The sequence below is a fragment of the Telmatherina bonti genome (assembly GCF_933228915.1).
Source record: "Telmatherina bonti genome assembly, chromosome: 15".
NCBI lineage: Eukaryota > Metazoa > Chordata > Actinopteri > Atheriniformes > Telmatherinidae > Telmatherina > Telmatherina bonti.
The window spans coordinates 38,970,462-38,990,612 of record NC_136613.1 but is presented as its reverse complement, the minus strand read 5'-3'; the positions used below and the strand labels follow the sequence as shown (position 1 = coordinate 38,990,612).

At 49.7% G+C, this 20,151-nt stretch overlaps 1 protein-coding gene across 1 annotated transcript; it reads left to right on the top strand.

Moving 5' to 3' along the window:
• Positions 1-26: 26 nt before the first annotated feature.
• Positions 27-14,052, top strand: LOC306766594 (uncharacterized protein). The gene is made up of 7 exons (XM_079254393.1): positions 27-247; positions 388-440; positions 2,315-2,420; positions 6,456-7,772; positions 12,578-12,641; positions 13,608-13,732; positions 13,820-14,052. Exons 2-7 carry the CDS (start codon positions 396-398, stop codon positions 13,849-13,851), a joined length of 1,689 nt encoding a protein of 562 aa, XP_079110519.1. The 5' UTR covers positions 27-247; positions 388-395; the 3' UTR covers positions 13,852-14,052.
• Positions 14,053-20,151: the final 6,099 nt, after the last annotated feature.

Here is a 20,151-nt window from a genome sequence, read left to right as displayed (position 1 = left end):
GAGGAAGGTCGTGACAAGCCACGCCCCCTGGTGAAAGTACGGAATGTCCTGCGCAGCTGCAGACATTAGTCTGTATTAATGTGTATGGAGGCTGCTGTGAGGACGTCCCTGCTGGTCTCTCTCTAGGCTACAACTGGACCAAAGACCTGGACGAACCCCGTTCCGAGTCGGATCCATATTTCCAGACAGGCGGTGTGCGGGGAGGACTGGGGTCCTGACTGTTACATAAAGCTGCAGCACGTTCTGGGTAACTGCACCCCCCATCACCCACACACACCCGCTGGTGTCACGCTCATCACGCGCTCAGTGTTACTGTTTACTGTTGGAGAGCGTGCACGTGGCGCGTGCGTGCTGCAGCTGATTAATCTGCTTGTTTGTGTTGTCCAGGCAGGACGATGGCGGCTTCCCTGCTGAGGATAGGACGGCTGAGCTGTGTCAAGGTAAAACTTCAGAGCCTCCAAGTGCTGGTCCTGAACTGGAAACCAGTGTGTCATGGTGGGCTTGACTCGGTCCGAGCGGATCCGGACTGTCCCACAACCTGTTGAGGAGATCAAACCAGGAGCTGCTAGTCTGGCTGCAGGTGGAAATACCTGCAGGCCTCCGACCCAGAACAGTCCTGGAACGGGACCATGTGACAGCAGCCATGTCTGCAGAGATTTACGGTCCTGTCCAGTCACCCCAGTCCAATCCAGTCCTGATCCTTTCCTCCAGTCTTCTTTTTACGACCTTCAGGCCAGTTCTTGTACCTGACCGCTTTAAAGAGAACGTAGTTTATCTTTAAGAGATGCAAAACGTGTCCGGTCCACATCTTCACCTCTGTAGCTCACCCCGTACACCAGGTGGGCCCAGATCCGCTCCCTAAACCAGGAGGGCCCAGGTCCGCTCCCTAAACCAGGGGGGCCCAGGTCCGCTCCCTAAACCAGGGGGGCCCAGGTCCGCTCCCTAAACCAGGAGGGCCCAGGTCCGCTCCCTAAACCAGGGGGGCCCAGGTCCGCTCCCTAAACCAGGGGGGCCCAGGTCCGCTCCCTAAACCAGGAGGGCCCAGGTCCGTTCCCTAAACCAGGAGGGCCCAGATCCGCTCCCTAAACCAGGAGGGCCCAGGTCCGCTCCCTAAACCAGGGGGGCCCAGGTCCGCTCCCTAAACCAGGGGGGCCCAGGTCCGCTCCCTAAACCAGGGGGGCCCAGGTCCGCTCCCTAAACCAGGGGGGCCCAGGTCCGCTCCCTAAACCAGGGGGGCCCAGGTCCGCTCCCTAAACCAGGGGGGCCCAGGTCCGCTCCCTAAACCAGGGGGGCCCAGGTCCGTTCCAGGTCCGCTCCCTAAACCAGGGGGGCCCAGGTCCGTTCCAGGTCCGCTCCCTAAACCAGGGGGGCCCAGATCCGCTCCCTAAACCAGGGGGGCCCAGGTCCGCTCCCTAAACCAGGGGGGCCCAGGTCCGTTCCAGGTCCGCTCCCTAAACCAGGTGGGCCCAGATCCGCTCCCTAAACCAGGAGGGCCCAGGTCCGTTCCAGGTCCGCTCCCTAAACCAGGGGGGCCCAGGTCCGTTCCAGGTCCGCTCCCTAAACCAGGTGGGCCCAGATCCGCTCCCTAAACCAGGAGGGCCCAGGTCCGCTCCCTAAACCAGGGGGGCCCAGGTCCGCTCCCTAAACCAGGAGGGCCCAGGTCCGCTCCCTAAACCAGGGGGGCCCAGGTCCGCTCCCCAAACCAGGGGGGCCCAGGTCCGCTCCCTAAACCAGGAGGGCCCAGATCCGCTCCCTAAACCAGGAGGGCCCAGGTCCGCTCCCTAAACCAGGAGGGCCCAGGTCCGTTCCCTAAACCAGGGGGGCCCAGGTCCGCTCCCTAAACCAGGGGGGCCCAGGTCCGTTCCCTAAACCAGGAGGGCCCAGGTCCGCTCCCTAAACCAGGGGGGCCCAGGTCCGCTCCCTAAACCAGGGGGGCCCAGGTCCGCTCCCTAAACCAGGGGTCCTCGAGTTCCACAGTCCTGCAGGTTTTCCACGTGTCCCCGTTCTAACTCATTGTGCAGAACTTCGGTTGCTGGAACCATTTAATGGAAGCCAGCCGTGTTGGAACAGGGATGCATCGAAAACCTGCACGGCAACGGCCCTCGAGGACCGACTTTGCACACCCCCACATTTATTGTGTCTCCGTTTAAAAGACACAGATTTTCCATCTGTCGGAGGTTTGTTGCCAAGCAACAGAGAAATAACCCCTGTGGCTGCCATCTTAACCAGCATAACCAGACTGGTTTCCTGCTGCTCTGGGATGTTATCATGGTGTGGCCGATCACACTGCTGCTGATGATCTTTGTGTTGTCAGTGTTTGCAGGCTGAGAGCTGGATCAGTCTGAGCAGAGCTCCTGCAGCTGCAGCCTTCAGCTCAAAGTCTGGAGGTTCCAAGAAAATACCGAAAAAGTTTGGCTCAGGTAAGCTACCGTCAGCGCATAGTGGAGCTTCTGTCAGGTTCTGACGGAGGCTGAACCGTGCTACAAGCATCGCTCTGACAGTGACAGACAGTGACAAAAGGAGGCCTCTGTTTCCCACTGTCACAGTAAAAATCCTTCGGATCTGAAACCGTAGACAGAATCCTTCCTGTGCTTCGGAAGCAGCACGACTTACATGTAGAGTTAAAGCGAGTGGCTCTGTTTCTGGTAGGAATATTATCCAAGTCAGAAATCAGGCATGAAGCAGAAAAACACTTTTCTGATTCATTCTGGTCGGGGGGCTCAGCTCGCTTGCAGACCGGACCACATAGAACCGCAGGGAGGCAACCGGACCACATAGAACCGCAGGGAGGCAACCGGACCACATAGAACCGCAGGGAGGCAACCGGACCACATAGAACCGCAGGGAGGCAACCGGACCACATAGAACCGCAGGGAGGCAACCGGACCACATAGAACCGCAGGGAGGCAACCGGACCACATAGAACCGCAGGGAAGCTAGAAGATGAAGCATTAGATGCAGATAATTGTTTGTGTTCAGAAAACATCCTGCACACCAAAACCAGTCCTGCACAGGTCCAGTTTTACTGACCCCAACTCTCCATATGCATCATGACAACACCTGCTGATATCCATCCATCCATCCATCATCCATCCATCCATCCATCATCCATCCATCCATCATCCATCCATCCAGCATCCATCCATCCATCCACCCATCATCCATCCATCCATCATCCATCCATCCATCCATCATCCACCCATCCATCCATCCATCCATCCACCCATCATCCATCCATCCATCATCCATCCATCCATCCATCATCCACCCATCCATCCATCCATCCATCCACCCATCCATCCATCCACCCATCATCCATCCATCCATCATCCATCCATCCATCCATCATCCACCCATCCATCCAGCATCCATATATCCATCATAACCCTCACCCTATCTCTAAGGGAGAGCCCGGCCACCCTGCGGAGGAAACCCATTTCAGCCGCCTGTATACGAGATCTCCTTCTTTCGGCCACGACCCACAGCTCATGACCATAGGTGAGGGTAGGAACGTAGATCGACTGGTAAATGGAGAGCTTCGCCTTCTGGCTCAGCTCCTTCTTCACCACGACAGACCGGCGCAGAGTCCGCATTACTGCAGACGCCGCACCGATCCGTCTGTCGATCTCGCGCTCCATCCTTCCCTCACTCGTGAACAAGACCCCGAGATATTTAAACTCCTCCACTTGAGGCAGGACCTGACTCCCGACCCGGAGAGGGCAATCCACCCTATTCCGGCTGAGGACCATGGTCTCAGATCTGGAGGTGCTGATTCTCATCCCAGCCGCTTCACACTCGGCCGCGAATCGCTCAAGTGAGAGCTGGAGATCACGACCAGATGAAGCCAACGGCCAGTCTGCCAGTCCAGCGGTACTGCCCCCGATGTCCACGCGATGCTGCAGAGGCGTGTCAGCCAGGACAGCCCCACAGCATCCAGAGCCTTAAGGAACTCCGGGCGGATCTCATCCACCCCCGGGGCCTTGCCGCCAAGGAGCTTTTTGACCACCTCAGCGACTTCAGCCCCAGAGATAGGAGAGTCCACCCCTGAGTCCCCCAGCTGTAGACTGTACAGACATGTCACTGAGACAGTCCAGAACAGTGAGCAGAGTGGAAGATGGAGGCAGGAAAGACAACCTGGTATATGGACTTCCAGATCCAGACTGATAAATTGGTAATGGCTAACCAACCAGACATTGTGATGGTTGACAAACTACAGAAGGAGGCAGCAGTGACAAGTGTTTAAATCTCAGGAATCACATCATAGGTCTTTGTACCGAGGAGCACAGTCCAAGGAGGATCTAAAATACTGCAGAGTGTCATCTCTGCCACAGCCAACCGTGGGGTAGGTTGGGGGTCCCTAACGGGCCAATATGGACTTAGAAGCTAAGGGTCCATAATACATAATCCACCCAGGACAGATCCCCGACCTGTGGCCTGCATGTCATCAACCCAGCCCCAGCACACTTTCTTGAGTCCTGATGTGTGCATCTAGCATGTAGTGGCTTTTAATCAGTACTGAATAATACAAAACATAAACCTGGTGGCTGGCAGAGTTGTTATGAAGAGTAACCTTGAAATAAAATCTGGTTATCTTCAGAAGTGAGAAAATAAGTTGATTTAATTTACCCAGTATGCAGTCTAAGCCTCTTCCACACATCCTTGCTTCCTGTAGGCGAGTCCATCCCTGGAAACCTGGTGCCGTTTCGTCTGTTACTTTTACAAGCCAGAAAGATGCTCGGTCTCAGATCACTGTGTAGACATGTAGCTGGCATCGTGGAATCAGCTGAGTTACAACCATGTTGATGGCGAGTTGTCAGCTTTGGTGCATCAAAACTCATACTTGTGTGGCTGCAGCTCAGGAGGAACTGCCTGAAGGACCTGGAGCACTTTGACTGCATGTGGATGTTACCTGATGGTATGTTCCCATAACGTACGTTACGGAGGAGGGAGTGCACTGCTCATACCGTACTGCACTCTTCCTCCTTTAGCGAACTTGTTTGAACAGAAGATTGCCAACAACTTGTGCCTCTGAGCAACTTGGGCTCCGATGATGAGCAGGACAACTGAAAACAATGTTTAGGTTTACGGGTAGCAATGATCCAGCACGGCTTCATACTCGGCCAACAACGAAGACGGCAAACAAGCCACAAAGGACACGCATGTTTTCCACTATTTCTATCGCGTAAACAGTAAATGGAACAACCAAACTTTATTTGTGGTTGGTCTCTTTTGATTGCTTCTGTAATCAGAAGTGACATGTCTGTCTCCCAGTCAGCAGACTGTATTGTGGGACACCAGTATTTTCTCTGGAAATCTGCATAGTATTCTCCTTTCCGCCTGAAATCAAAAGAGGCCCAGTTAACTGAATGGACCCTTTTATGTAATGGAAACTCACAAAATTCAGACCTGAACTGTACTGGTCAGTGAAAATGAGCCAGATGTGGTTTAATAAAAAGCAGGGTTGTGTATGTCGCCTCTCCTGCCACAGCTTCATGCACACTGAGAATCAGCTGATGTGGTCATTGCCGGAAACAAAGCAGGGAGAGTCGTATAGCGTCACACCTGCTGAAGGAGCTTTGGCTGAAACTGCTGGAGAACTGGCTCGACAAAGTGACTTTAGGGGTGAATACCCATTCTGGCACCATTTTAGGGGATATTAAATGTAGTTTTATCATCTAAAATCCCCCAAAAATCTACTTTAATTGCAGGTAGTGATCCTTGTAAACTGGTGGGTTTGGAGATGACAGCTTTGTGTAGATTCATCTTGTCGGCCTTGTTGCTGCGATTCAGTGATGCTTGTAGCACAGTTCATCGCTTTCATGTTTGACTTTCCATCCTCCTGTTTTCACAATAACGTCACTAAATCCTCCTTTAGGAGCCACCATCGCTGCGTGTGTTGCTGCTCTTTACGATTGTACTGAGGGCCAGTTAATGGTCTGCATCAGGTTACATTCATACTTCAGTTGTTTGTCTGCTGCGTGGACGAGTCGTGCTGCACCCTCTCTGGACCCCCACCATCAAATTCGTTGTTTGTTTTAGAGTTTTAAATCATTCAGCTAAATGACAGAATGCCTACAAGTGAGTTAGAGAAGTTGAAACGAGGGTAACAGATTTGAACAAAGTCCTCATTTTCCTGCTTTTAATGATGAAGAGAATGTGGCGGTGTAGCAGACCATATCTTACCCTGAGACTGCAGTACGAATGGAACCACATGCACAGACCATTTAGGACTAGAAACACACCGCAGTTGCACAATCTATAAATTTAAGCCTTACTTATTTTGCTGTTTCAACTTTGGATAACTCATACATGTGAAGTTTTCCTTTCCATTATATTCCTGGATTATTTTAAAACCAGATGTGGGTTTATAGAGGACATGTTGCCATTCAACCAGGTTCTTCCAAAAAAGAAAGAAAAATTAATGAATTCTGTCTGCTTGCACTCCTTCATCCTAGACAAGAACCAGGCTAAAACATACTTCGACATAGAAAAACTTGTACAGCACAAGCCATATGAATTTCAGAAGAAGGAGGTTTCTGCAGCAGCAGCTGCTACTGCAGCAACAGAAGCTTCAACCAAACCCACGGAGACCCCCACCTCTGCCCCACCAGCCACGGAGACCCCCACCTCTGCTGCACCCGAGACTGTGGCACCCACCTCTGGAAAGGAAACCACTGCCCCAGTGCTTGAAGCCCCTCCCACCGCTGTCACTGACCTTGCTGCTCCGATCACAGAAGCCCCTGCTGCAGAAAATCAAGCTGCGGTGGAATCTGTCCCTGAGCCGGCCCTCACCAACGTCCCCGTAGAGGTGGCCCCAGAGCCTGTGGTCGAAGCCGTTGCTGTTGAGACAGCTTCAGAGGCTGCAACCCCTGAGCCTGTGGCAAAGGTCACATCTGTTGTGGCGGCTCCGGAGGCCGTGGTCGAAGCCGTTCCCCCAGAGGCGACCCCAGAACCGGTTGCCCCTGAGCCCATGACAGAGGCTGTTCCTGTGGAGGCGACCCCCGAGCCTGGGTTAGAGGCTGCTCCTGTGGAGGCGACCCCCGAGCCTGGGTTAGAGGCTGCTCCTGTGGAGGCGACCCCCGAGCCTGGGTTAGAGGCTGCTCCTGTGGAGGCGACCCCCGAGCCTGGGTTAGAGGCTGCTCCTGTGGAGGCGACCCCCGAGCCTGGGTTAGAGGCTGTTCCTGTGGAGGCGACCCCCGAGCCTGGGTTAGAGGCTGCTCCTGTGGAGGCGACCCCCGAGCCTGGGTTAGAGGCTGCTCCTGTGGAGGCGACCCCCGAGCCTGGGTTAGAGGCTGCTCCTGTGGAGGCGACCCCCGAGCCTGGGTTAGAGGCTGCTCCTGTGGAGGCGACCCCCGAGCCTGGGTTAGAGGCTGCTCCTGTGGAGGCGACCCCCGAGCCTGGGTTAGAGGCTGTTCCTGTGGAGGCGACCCCCGAGCCTGGGTTAGAGGCTGCTCCTGTGGAGGCGACCCCCGAGCCTGGGTTAGAGGCTGCTCCTGTGGAGGCGACCCCCGAGCCTGGGTTAGAGGCTGCTCCTGTGGAGGCGACCCCCGAGCCTGGGTTAGAGGCTGCTCCTGTGGAGGCGACCCCCGAGCCTGGGTTAGAGGCTGCTCCTGTGGAGGCGACCCCCGAGCCTGAGGCAGAAACAGCAGCTGAAGCTATCTGGGTGAAAGAGAGCAGCGAGGAGCTGGGGGACCCCGCTCCAGTCATTGCAGCGGCGGCAGGAGAGGAGCTGCAAACGGAGGCCCCTGCTGAAGCTGTTGAACCATCTGAGGGTACACACCACAACTTCCCCCTACCCCACAATCCTTCTCTCTTCCTCTGTGGACCCTTCAGTCTACCAGCAAACATTTTCATCACCACTTATATAAAATACAGTAGTCAAGTTCTTTTGATCAGTGTAAGGATAAATAGTAAAGATACCTGATATGAGAGATGCAATTCATCTTTTTGTTCTAGCCTCACACTGCTCGTTTCTAACAGTACCTAAGAGATGCACATTAGCCTACAACATTCAAACACTACCCCATCTTCTTCATGCCACACACACCCTTGCCCCCCTCTTATGTTTAAAGCATTTTTAATCCCGATGCTTTTTCCATGTGTGTGTTCCACTTGGGGCTGCATTCATGTGAGGCATGCGTTTATGTGATAGCATTTTGGTGTGACATTAATAGTCTGCTTTATTTCTGGGAGGAGTTCGCGTCTTACTAATGTCTGTCAGCTAACTGCATGTGTTTCTTTGGGTTCTTTGTCATTGTTAGTGTGTCCAAGCTTTCACCCATCACTTTTTAAAACTGTATTCCCATGTATTTATTGCTTTAAACATCCACACAGTTTCTCCTAAGATATTCCAACATTACAGAAAGTATTTCTATTACTGCCAATTTCCAAATAATATACTGTACTTCAGCGAGACACTAAAAGACAATGTTACCTGGAAGTTTTCCCACTGGTGAAGGATAATGTTAAAGTTCCAGCCATTGCCTGTTATCTTTTTCCCCTTGCACTCTTTCCTCTTCCCTGCCAGACACTTGTGACACTTATTTGGGAGTGGCATGAGCGGTTTAATATCATGGTGGATTATGCTGATGGATAAAACTAAAACGTACACGTTCCTCCCTCTTTGTCTTCATGGTAAAGCACATGGTGATGTTGCACCCTGGTTGCTGTGAGTGGAGTTAAACTTCAACAAGCATTTCATAGTAAAATCCAAGAATAAGTTTTAAAAGTGTGTAATTGTGTATAAAATAGATTTGGTCTGCTTTGCAATCCGACTGCTGACAACCTACAGATGGGTGACAAATGAAATCTCATCCTTTGTGACTTTTATTTCTCTGAACCATTATTGGTGGATGGACCTTTATATGTATGGTAGTTTTTATTATGGTGGACAGTGGTCCCTCATTTATGCACTGCAGGAGTGCTGCTGGTTCATTCCTCTGCTTCCCTGGTCTTAGTGTCCTTGGGCAAGGCTTTGTATTTTTGTTGTGGTTCTGGCCTTCAGAGGGCTTCCTTCCTGTCACCACTTCTAAAGACTGCGCCACATGTCATCTTCTCAATCTGAGAAATGGACAAAGCATTTGAAGACCGTGTCAGGAGTCTGAAATGGAACAGCCTTCACCACTGTGACAACAGCTGTTGTCATCACTCCCATAAAGATAGAAACCTTTTATCAGAGGCTGAAGGTCATCCCTTACCAGAGCAAACTTGCGTCTTTGACCCTTCCTTTTAAGTGATCAGGTTGACCCATACCATAATAAGAGCCTACCCTCACCCAACAGAACACCACAGCAAATATGCTACAATGGAAGTTAGATATTGCATCCATTAATTCTCTACCGCTTATTCATGTGAGGTCATGGGGCAGACCTTACACAGAGAGGCCACACTTCCCTTTCCCTTCACTACTTCAAGCTCACCCGGGAGAATCCCAAGGTGTTCCCAGGTCGGCTGAGATACATGCATGTTTTCGGCCTTCCCCAGGGCTTCTTTCCAATGGGAAGAAGTCATCATGAGGGCATCCAGGAGGCATGTCAAACAGATAAGCAGCCTGAGCCTCTTCATCTGGTTTATGTGGAGGAGCAGTTGTTCCATTTAGATCCCCTCCTGGACGACGGAGCTTCCTACTCTATCTTCCCATGACAGCCCAGACACCCTGCAGAAGACAATCTTTTGAGCTGCTTGTATTTGTGACCTTTCTTTTTTCTCATTTCTGGTGACCAAATGTGAGGGCAGGAACATAGGTGTACCAGTGAAGTGATAAATTTGTACCTTTCTCTCTGCTCCTCCTTCACCAATACGGCCGATGCAGCACCAATACGTGTTGATCTTATTTTTGAACAAGACCTAAAGATACTTGAAGTCCTCCATGCGCAGCAGGGTCTCATTCCTAACTCAGAGAGGACATTCCACGCTTTTCTGGCTGAGGACCGTGGTCTTGGATTTGAAGATTCTCGTCATCTCATCCTTCACTAGGAAACAGCCATATTTTCTCTCGTATCCCACTGTTTGTCTTCAGATCGTTGACTCCTTTTATCTTGCAGTTATTCTGCCTGGATGGACTGCATCAGTGGTCCCTGTAGCTTGTGTGGCTGTTGTGGCTTTTTCTGGCCTGCTCCAGGATGCTTGCAATCACTACATTTTATCATGTCCCTCCCTGTACCTTCATTAGGTTGCCATTAGGATTTGGACAAGTCTTTCTTTCCACATAGTTCTTTCAGTTATCCCTCCTTCAGGTCCCACATTTTCAAGTTTGCTGGAAATTGGTGTTTTGACATCAGAAGGAAGCTCCTGTGAAACAGTTCTAGCCTCCAGCATTCTGCTCAGGAGACTCTCCTTCTTGGGACTAGCAACTTGGGGAACATGCCTGGCTAGTTTAACAGCTTCCTGAGCTTCTTCTACCTGGTGCTGCATTTCCACCTGGACCATTTCTCTCCATTCCTGCACACTTTCCTTGCTCTACTGATAGAAATAGGAATTTCACGGTCCCCATTTACCAGTTCAAGGATTGTCAATGCCCTCCCTCAACTTCAGGGACCTTTGGGCCTGATGTTCCACAGTGTCTGCTGTCAACTTGCATTTGTCCTTGTTACCATAGCACTACTGGCAAGATCATCTCTAGAGTCTCTGAGGATCATTGCCTCCTTGATCTTGGGTACCTTGAACCCTTCCTGTACAGGATCTGGCCTGACCTGATCTAGATTCCTACCACTGTGAGGCTAGGAGGGCTGCTGGGTTACTCCTTCAGATGTTTGTTGACTTACCTTTTCTCTGCATCAGCTGAGGTCTTCAGTACCCCTAAAAAGGGTTGGTAACTATAAAAATACTGGTAACAGCCTGTGCTGTTTGAAATGACAGCTCTCAGGACCTGAACTTGCCAGGTAGCTTGATGGGATTCTTCCCCTAATGTTGGGGTGATTTTTCCCTGGACTCTGAGCTTGAACACATCAAATACGTTCCTTCTATCACAATGCTCCATGACTTGTTGGGCTTGAAGACCATGCCTGTGATGCCTCCTCAATCAGAATCTCCAGGCTCTATCCTGCCTGCACTTGTAATGTGGTTGTTTGTAGTAAGATAGTCCACAAATTATTTTGCTTACTGCTGCCTTCCACTACAGTCATGATGAACATCATTACTCCATCATTGGCATAGGAGAGGCTGTGGATCTTGCCCAAAATCTGTGTGCACATATTTAATTTAAAGTAACATCTACATAAACTTGTGTGGTTTGATGTTTGATAGTTCGTGGAAGGCTGACTCCTTTGCCATTTGTGTGGCTTCATTAAGCAACAGTCATTGCCTGGCCGTCACCAGTTACCATCACGACCTTCTCCCAGTTATAATCTCTTGTTGGTATATTTACCATTTTCTGAGATGGAATGAAAAAGTGAATGGACAGCGGAGGGGGGGGGGGGGGGGGGATCAGTGGCAGACTGACTCTCAGCAAAGGCACCAATGTCCCATACAGGACATCTTGAGGAACACAATCATGAGCCTCTCCATATATACTACTCCTCTTTGTCTCAGGGTGTCACTGACTTGCCCAAGGACACATACATGGGCTGGGGTTCAAAATTGCTCATGTGTATTACATGTAAACCCACTGCAAGAAATACTAAAGCATAACCAATTAAATCAACAATCAACAAAAAATACCAAAACAACTACATGAAATTTAGCCGGTGTTTCACAGAAACACCAACCTGTCTTTTTCTCAGATAGATAGTTCTCCATAAACAGCTGATCAAATAGTCAAATATTGATTGGCTGACAGCTTGCTATAGTCGCAAAGAACCGACTATAGCCAGCAGCAGCCAAAACAAAAAATATGAATGTTGATAAGCTCAGATAAAACACTCAGATGGCAGTAGTTCTGGACGATCTTTATTATTTAACTTTTAGTTTCACTCCCAACTTAAAGCCCATCTGTGTTTTCCACAGCAGAGCAAAGCTAAAGCACCAGCATCAGGTCCAACACATCCAGGAGCAGCTCAGATTCTTCACCAGGTTTTGGGTTACTGCCCTGAAGTGGCAGCAAGATGCGAAAACATGTAGACATTTATCTTCAGGAGGTGAGAGGAGCAGAATACAGAGATGCAGGTTTGGACTGTAACGTTCATACGATGTGCAGTCAGCAGTTTCTCACCTGTGTATCTTCACACCAGAACATCCGCTGTTTCTCTCCCAACAATAATCACATTTTTGATGATCTCAATATTTAAACATAATCAGTGCTGGACTTTAATCTGAGCCTCAGGTCTTAATCAGATGATTGTCATTTATTCAAATTTGTCACCCATCTGTGTAGCTTACAGGGATGCTATAAATGTGTAGTATAGCATGACCTGTCACAGCAACTTTGTAACATAACTGACCTGTTTTTGCATATTCTTTTCTGTCCAACTTCTGTAGTTGCCTACTGTCTACACTCCCAGGTGCTGCTTTTTGCATGATGGGTACTTTTAAAACCAGATTTAGAAGTTGTTGCCAAATGGATGGATGATTTCAGAAAGTGTGAAAATAGCTTTTCCGTGTGGAATATGTCATTCATTTGTTTTTTTCCTGTTATTCTCAGTTCAAATTGACCCAATTCAGAAGCTGTTTTTGGACTCCATACGCCAGTATTCAGCACAAAGCCAGTAAGTAGTACTAACTATATACTATATAATTGCTATACTCCATCCATGCATCCATTTTCTGCTGCTTATTTGGGGTCGAGTCGCGGGTAGAGCATCCTAAGCAGGAGAGCCTAGACTGCACTCTCCCCAACCACATTTGCCAGCTCTATGGGGGGTGGGGGGCTCCCTCCAGCGTGTCCTGGGTCTTCCCCGGGGTCTCCTCCCAGAGGGACGTGCCTGGAACACCTCACCAGGGAGGTCCAGGAGGCATCCTGACCAGATGCCCGAGCCACCTCAACTGGTTCCTCTCGATGCGGAGGAGCAGCGGCTCTACTCTGATCTCCTCCCGGATGACCGAGCTCCTCACCCTATCTCTAAGGGAGAGCCCGGCCACCCTGCGGAGGAAACTCATTTCAGCCGCCTGGATACCAGATCTCCTTCTTTCGGTCACGACCCACAGCTCATGACCATAGGTGAGGGTAGGAACGCAGATCGACTGGTAAATCGAGAGCTTCGCCTTCTGGCTCAGCTCCTTCTTCACCACGACAGACCGGCTCAGAGTCCGCATTCATGGGAAGACGTGTTGGTAGGATTGAGGAGGTCTTCGAAGTATTCCCTCCACCGACCCACAACGTCCCGAGTTGAGGTCAGCAGCTCCCCACCTCCACTGTACACAGTGTTGATGGAGCACTGCTTCCCCCTCCTGAGCCGCCGGATGGTGGACCAGAATGGAAGAAGGTCTAGCCCTTCTCGAGTGTACTGGTTCCTCTACCAGTATGTGTCGAGGTGAGTCCAACTAGATCTAGTCGGAACTGCTCAACTTTGCACCCAAGCTCTGCCTCCTTCCACAAGGACCAGGTCTCCTCCAGCCTGTCTGTGATTTTTATTTTGTGCTCAGTATGTAAGGACTCGGTGATCAGTGACGATGTCCATCTGGGGTTGGAGGTTGTGGTTTTTCAGACCTGGTGATGACCTCTGTGTCTGCAGGGCAGCTGGTGGGCTAGTTGATGCAGGCTCAGAGTACGAGAAGGCTCTGGCGGAGGAGATAGTGAAGCTTCAGAGGCTCTATGGTGGTGGAGACCTTACATCTTTCCCAGAGTTTAAATTCTCAGGTAAGTGGATTCTTCATCAGCAGTGTGCGATGATGATGATGGTCATCATCACCTGTGACATGACTCATGTTCATGTGAATGTTTCAGAGCCCCAGCTGGATGAAGTTTCCCAGAAGTGAACATCAGCCCTTTGCCTCAGAACTTTTCTACCGTCTGTTTCCTGCACATCTCTGCTCCGTAGCCTGGATCTAGCATTTACATGTGAAGAGTCTGAATAAGTAATGGCCATGGAAGCTAATGGCAAGCTCACAGCTGTGATGAATCTTTGTGTAGACAGCTCAACAAATGTGAAGAAAACTAATAAATAGATGTTTACCAGATGCCTGATTCTCTGCTTTTTTCTCCTCACACATTGATGTTTATTGTGAGAACATTTCACCAACATGAGATGGGAAATTCCCCAAGTACTTTCCAAAGACCTGTAATTTCTGGATAAAGCAGACCTGTCCTCTGCTCCACCTCCATGTTTTACTCTGTCAGGATGTGAAGACTACCAGAGCAAAGAAATAAGCAGAGTTCTTCCTCTATTTGGCTTTAGATCTTATACAAGCCCCTTTGGCCAGGTTTAGATATGGCTCATCTAGTTGTAGACTAATTTTTTATTTGTTTTTTCATCTTCAGTAGCATTTTCTTTAGAGATTTCATTTATTCTCTGTTTAACAGTGGCTTTAATCATTTTACATCTTTTTATGGCAATATATCTTGTTTTGTATTGGAAGAACTTCAACTTTTGTTTATGCCCTCCATTCAAGTCAGAGAAGGTGTCAATTAGATGTATAATGTTGTTAAAGTGTTCATCCTTTAAGTCATTGTTCCTTTTCCAGAAGCCCCGTAATATCGGACAATCACCCACCATCCGTCAGAAGCTTTTACAGTTTCTAATACATCACCTTCTAGCTTGTTTATAAATATTGCAACCTCTGCTGAAATATTGCTTCCATGACTAATGCACTGCTAAAAGAAAGGGAACACTAACACGTAGATCTGAATGAATGAAATATTTTTATTAAATACTTTGTTCTTTCCATAGCTGCATGTTCTGACAACAAAATCACACAAAAATTATAAATGAAAATCAAATGTATCTGTTAAAGGGATGTATATGTCACAGCTGATATTCCACAGTGCGTCAACTGAATCGTCCTCGGTCAGAAGGAACAGGCAAACTCCAGCAGTGCAGTGCAGATCAGTTTACTGAAGGTTCAGCAAGGAGGTACAAGCATACAACTAGTTGTTAATGGCCGGCATATCCATATATGTGTATGGGGGTGTGTATGGGTAAATGTATGTGTGGTTATCTGCAACAGAAAGAACAAATGGATACATAACTAACTGGAGATTAGCAATCCCATACACATCAATACTACAGAAAATGACCCGCAGTACTACAGTTATCCTACAGAGGGAGCTCCAACCCAACAAATGAAATGTAATGAATCATTTCTCTAAACCAGAGGTGTCCAGCTCTGGTCCTCGAGGGCCAGAATCCTGCAGGTTTTCTATGTATCCCTGCTCAGACACACCTGATTCAAATTAATTAGTAGTAGAGCTTAATCAGTTGTGCACGTCATTGGCAGTTTGATCCATTTAGTGGAAGCTAGATGTGTTGGAACAAGAATACATGGGAAACCTGCAGGACAGCGGCCCTCGAGGACCGACTTTGGACACCCCTGCTCTAAACAATTAAACATAACAGAACCGACTGATTGCCAATGAAATGATCATTTACAGGTTTAAAGTTATAACTGGAGCTGTACTCAATGTGACTGATTATTTTAGCCGACAACTAACATGCACACATGCAGTTTAGCTGCGAGGTGTAGCAGAAACTAAAATGAGGCTTATGATCACATCAGGTTATAGCTGAAATAAACACACGTTTCATTCAAACGTTGTACTTACATAGAAAGAACGCACACGGAACTCTCACACCCACACTAACACAGGATGCAACACGGATGGCACGAGCCACTTAATATGCTACAGGTGTGCTGCCGAGTCATAAGACAAACTTATGTGGCGACACAGTGGGACTACAAGAAGCCCCGGTGCACTATGGGTGATGCAGTCTCTGTCAGAGCACGGACTTTTAACAGTATCGACCCATGGAGGTCTGGGTTTGGAGTTCTACTCCAAATGAAAGTGGAAAAACACACTACAGGCTGATCCAGCTTTGATGTAATGTCCTTTAAACAAGTCAACATGAGGCTCAGTAGTGTGTGTGGCCTCCGCGTGCCTGTATGACCTCCCTACAACACCTGGGCATGCTCCTGATGAGGCGGTGGATGTTCTCCTGAGGGATCTCCTCCCAGACCTGGACTGAAGCATCCGCCAACTCCTGGACAGTCTGTGGTGCAACTTGGTGTTGGTGGATGGAGCGAGACATGATGTCCCAGATGTGCTCAGCTGGATCCAGGTCTGGGGAACGGGCGGGCCGGTCCATAACATCAATGCCTTGGTGTTGCAGGAACTGCTGACACACTCCAGCCACATGAGGTCTAGCATTGTCTTGCATTAGGAGGAACCCAGGGCCAACCGCACCAGCATATGGTCCCACAAGGGGTCTGAGGATCTCATCTCGGTACCTAATGGCAGTCAGGCTACCTCTGGCGAGCACATGGAGGGCTGTGCGGCCCTCCAAAGAAATGCCCCCCCACACCATTACTGACCCACTGCCAAACCGGTCCTGCTGGAGGATGTTGCAGGCAGCAGAACGTTCTCCACGGCGTCTCCAGACTCTGTCACGTCTGCCACATGTGCTCAGTGTGAACCTGCTTCCATCTGTGAAGAGCACAGGGTGCCAGTGGAGAATTTACCAATCTTGGTGTTCTCTGGCAAACGCCAAACGTCCTGCAGGGTGTTGGGCTGGAAGCACAACCCCCACCTGTGGACGTCGGGTCTTCATACCACCCTCATGGAGTCTGTTTCTGACTGTTGGAGCAGACACATGCACATTTGTGTCCTGCTGGAGCTCATTCTGCAGGGCTCTGGCAGTGCTCCTCCTGTTCCTCCTTGCACAAAGAAGGAGGTAGCGGTCCTGCTGCTGGGTTGTTGCCCTCCCCACGGCCTCCTCCACGTCTCCTGATGTACTGGCCTGTCTCCTGGTAGCACCTCCATGCTCTGGACACGACGCTGACAGACACAGCAAACCTTCTTGCCACAGCTGGCATTGATGTTCCATCCTGGATGAGCTGCACTACCTGAACCACTTGTGTGGGTTGTAGACTCCGTCTCATGCTACCACTAGAGTGAAAGCACCGCCAGCATTCAGACCAAAACATCATCCAGAAAGCATCAGAACTGAGAAGTGGTCTGTGGTCTCCACCTGCAGAACCACTCCTTTATTGGGTGTGTCTTGCCAGTTGCCTATAATTTCCACCTGTTGTCTGTTCCATTTACACAACAGCAGGTGGAACTGATTGTCAATCAGTGTTGCTTTCTAAGTGGACAGTTCCATTTCACAGAAGTCTAGTTGACGTCGCACCAAACCAATTCTGATTCAGAACAAAGAAGTGGACTCGGTCCACCAACAAACGCAGGTCTCGGCCCGTTTCAAGCAGACTACAAACCAAGTCCCTTCCTGCATGTGGCGTAGCGTTGCATTGTGGGTAAATCCATAGCGATGGCGTTAAGGGTCCTCTGCCTCGTCTGGTGTTCATACTGCGTCCATTGTTGCAGTGGATTTCTGCAGGATACTTGCATAAGACACAATAAAAACCCAAAACAGCCATAGTTTGGTCTCCATGTTTAACTGACAGGTGGAGGAAACAGTTTTCTTCTTCACGCCGGTCTGGTCCTCTCTTCTGCTAAATAGCAGAGATGGGTCGATGAAGCCTTGCGAAGCTTTTGAGCTTCTGTTTGATTGTACTGAAAAGAGTCAAAGCTTCAAAACCTTATAAAATAGAGTGTATCGGTGACATCTGGTGGTCAGCTGTCAGTATTACAGGCACAGATTTGATCATTTCTCCAATTTGACTTTTTTTTTTTTTTTTGTCTTGTCCAGCATTTAGGCAGCAGAATGATGGTCTGGATGTTCTGCTGAGCAAATTTTCTCTGCCAAGGGAAGCTTTATAGATATAATGATCCCCTTGACTTTCTGAATTTTTATTTTATTTCTATATTTATTTTGTATTGTTGTTTGAATTGTAGAGTTTGTACTGCTGGACCAGAGAGGACAGACGAAAGACAGAAAGAGAAAGGAGAAAAAACACCTCATAAGAAAAGTGAAAGAGATAAAGGGAGAGGGAAAAAAAACTAAAAAATAACCCAAAAACAAAAAGAAAAAAAAAAACAACCTACACACATATACATATACACACATACATACACACGCATACATACACATACATATACACACACATGTATACACACACACACACATATATATATATATATATATATATATATATACACATATATATACGTATGTACACATATACACACACCTCTATGCACACACACACACACACATACATACGTACAAACATATACGCACTTGCCAGTATTAACACATATACATACACATACAAGCCAACTTTAGATCATAGTAACTAAACTATGAATGTAAAAAGTTAAATATAAATGAGGAACAAACAGAAATGAGAAAACTAGCTGCTGTTAGTGAATAAACCTGCAGACGACTCGGTGACTGTGTCACATGCAGAACATGCAGAGTGGAACGTGTTCAGAGAAGATCATGCCAGTGTGACCCCTCCCACACAAAGGCTAGAGGCACGCCAGGAGGACCCCCGAGACCAGGGCCATCGGCAGCCGCCCCCAGGCGCAGACCCCAACCGCCCCACCCCGGAGCCAGCCATGCACCGACCCAGGAGGCGGCAGAGGGGGGTCCCAGCCAGAGTCCCCCGCAGTCAGGGGGAACAGGCCCCAGCAGGCCCGGACCAGCGAGGACCGGCCCCTCCGGGCACCGGCCCCCCAGGGCAGACAGAGCGCGGGCCCCAGGACCCCAAGAGCCCGGAAGCAGCCCCCCACCCCCGCAGGCAGAGGGCCCAGCCCACACCGACGGAGGGCCGGGATCCCCAGACCGCCACCGAGCGGCAGCCAGGTCGCACCCCAGTGCACCAGCAGCGCTCCCCGAGCACCAAGACCCTCAACGCACCCACGCACACACGCAAACACACACACACACACACACACACACACACACACACACACACACACACACACACACACATGCACCCACAACCCCACACATCCACACTTCCTTCTTAAACACACCCTATCCACCCATTCTCTGACACACGCTCAAACTCACACTCTCCTACCCCCGTTCTTTATACACACACACCCCCTCACACACACATCCCTGCTCCCTCTATAATCACCCATTCTTCCATACACACACACCCCACTCTACACACACACACACCTCCCTACACCCCTCTATCCACATTCACACTCCTCATTGTACACCCACCCCATCACTTCCCCGTACCACCAACATAACCCCACATACACACCCCCACCCATCTGCATACACCCCCCCTTCCTCCTATCCCAGCGGCCATCCACTTTCCTAAATTCTTTCACCCTGATCCCCCCCCCACACCCCCACCCCTCTCTACCCTAACATCCATTCACCACTTCATCCATTGGCTCATGCACGCCCTCACCTTTCTTTCCCAACGTGTCCCCTGTGAGATACCCCCGGGGGAGCAGGGGATAGGAGGGCCCCGATCAGGGCCCCACAACTACCCCCCACCCCTGTCAACGCCCCCCCACCACTCCACACATGCAGCCGATCCAGCACCACCCAGGGCCAGCAGCAGTCCCACCCCCGCCAGGCCAGCCCAGACCCAGGCCCCCTGAACAGCACCACTCCCCCGCCCAAACTCCTCCGGCACAGCCCCGGAAATAGGGGCGTGGCAGGACCCCATTGTGACCCCCTCCCTCCCAGCTTATGAATGATTGTGAAGTGTGTGTTGTTTGCAATTAAAATTGGGAAGAAGTAACCACATCATGTTGGGAGCGGGACCACCAAAGCAGCCCCGCCCACCGCACGGCCCGCCCCCCAAAATATGTCCATGTGTTGTCAGTGTCTACCTTTTATAAAGCCTGTTTGATCAGCGTGAATCATGGAAGGGGTTATTTTCTCTATCCTTCTGGCTAGAGCTTTGCTGATTATTTTGAGATCTATGTTTATTAATGAAATTGGACGATAACTGGATGGGAGTGTAGGGTCCTTTCCTGGTTTTAATAGGACTGAAATATTCGCCAAGTTCATATTGGAGGGTATTTTTTGCTTTTCCTTTATTTCTAATACCATGCTGTAAAAGGTTGGAGCCAGTGTGGTCCAGAATTCTTTGTAGAATTCAGCTGGATAACCATCTGGACCCGGTGCTTTATTATTTGGCATACGGTGGAGAGCTTCATGGAGCTCATGAACTGAAATAGATGAATCT

Coding starts and splice junctions, on each gene's coding strand:
- LOC306766594 (XM_079254393.1), top strand. CDS start 396: ATGGCGGCTTCCCTGCTGAGGATAGGACGGCTGAGCTGTGTCAAG. Junction 441..2,314: donor GACGGCTGAGCTGTGTCAAG/GTAAAACTTCAG, acceptor TTGTGTTGTCAG/TGTTTGCAGGCTGAGAGCTG. Junction 7,773..12,577: donor AGCTGTTGAACCATCTGAGG/GTACACACCACA, acceptor TGTTATTCTCAG/TTCAAATTGACCCAATTCAG.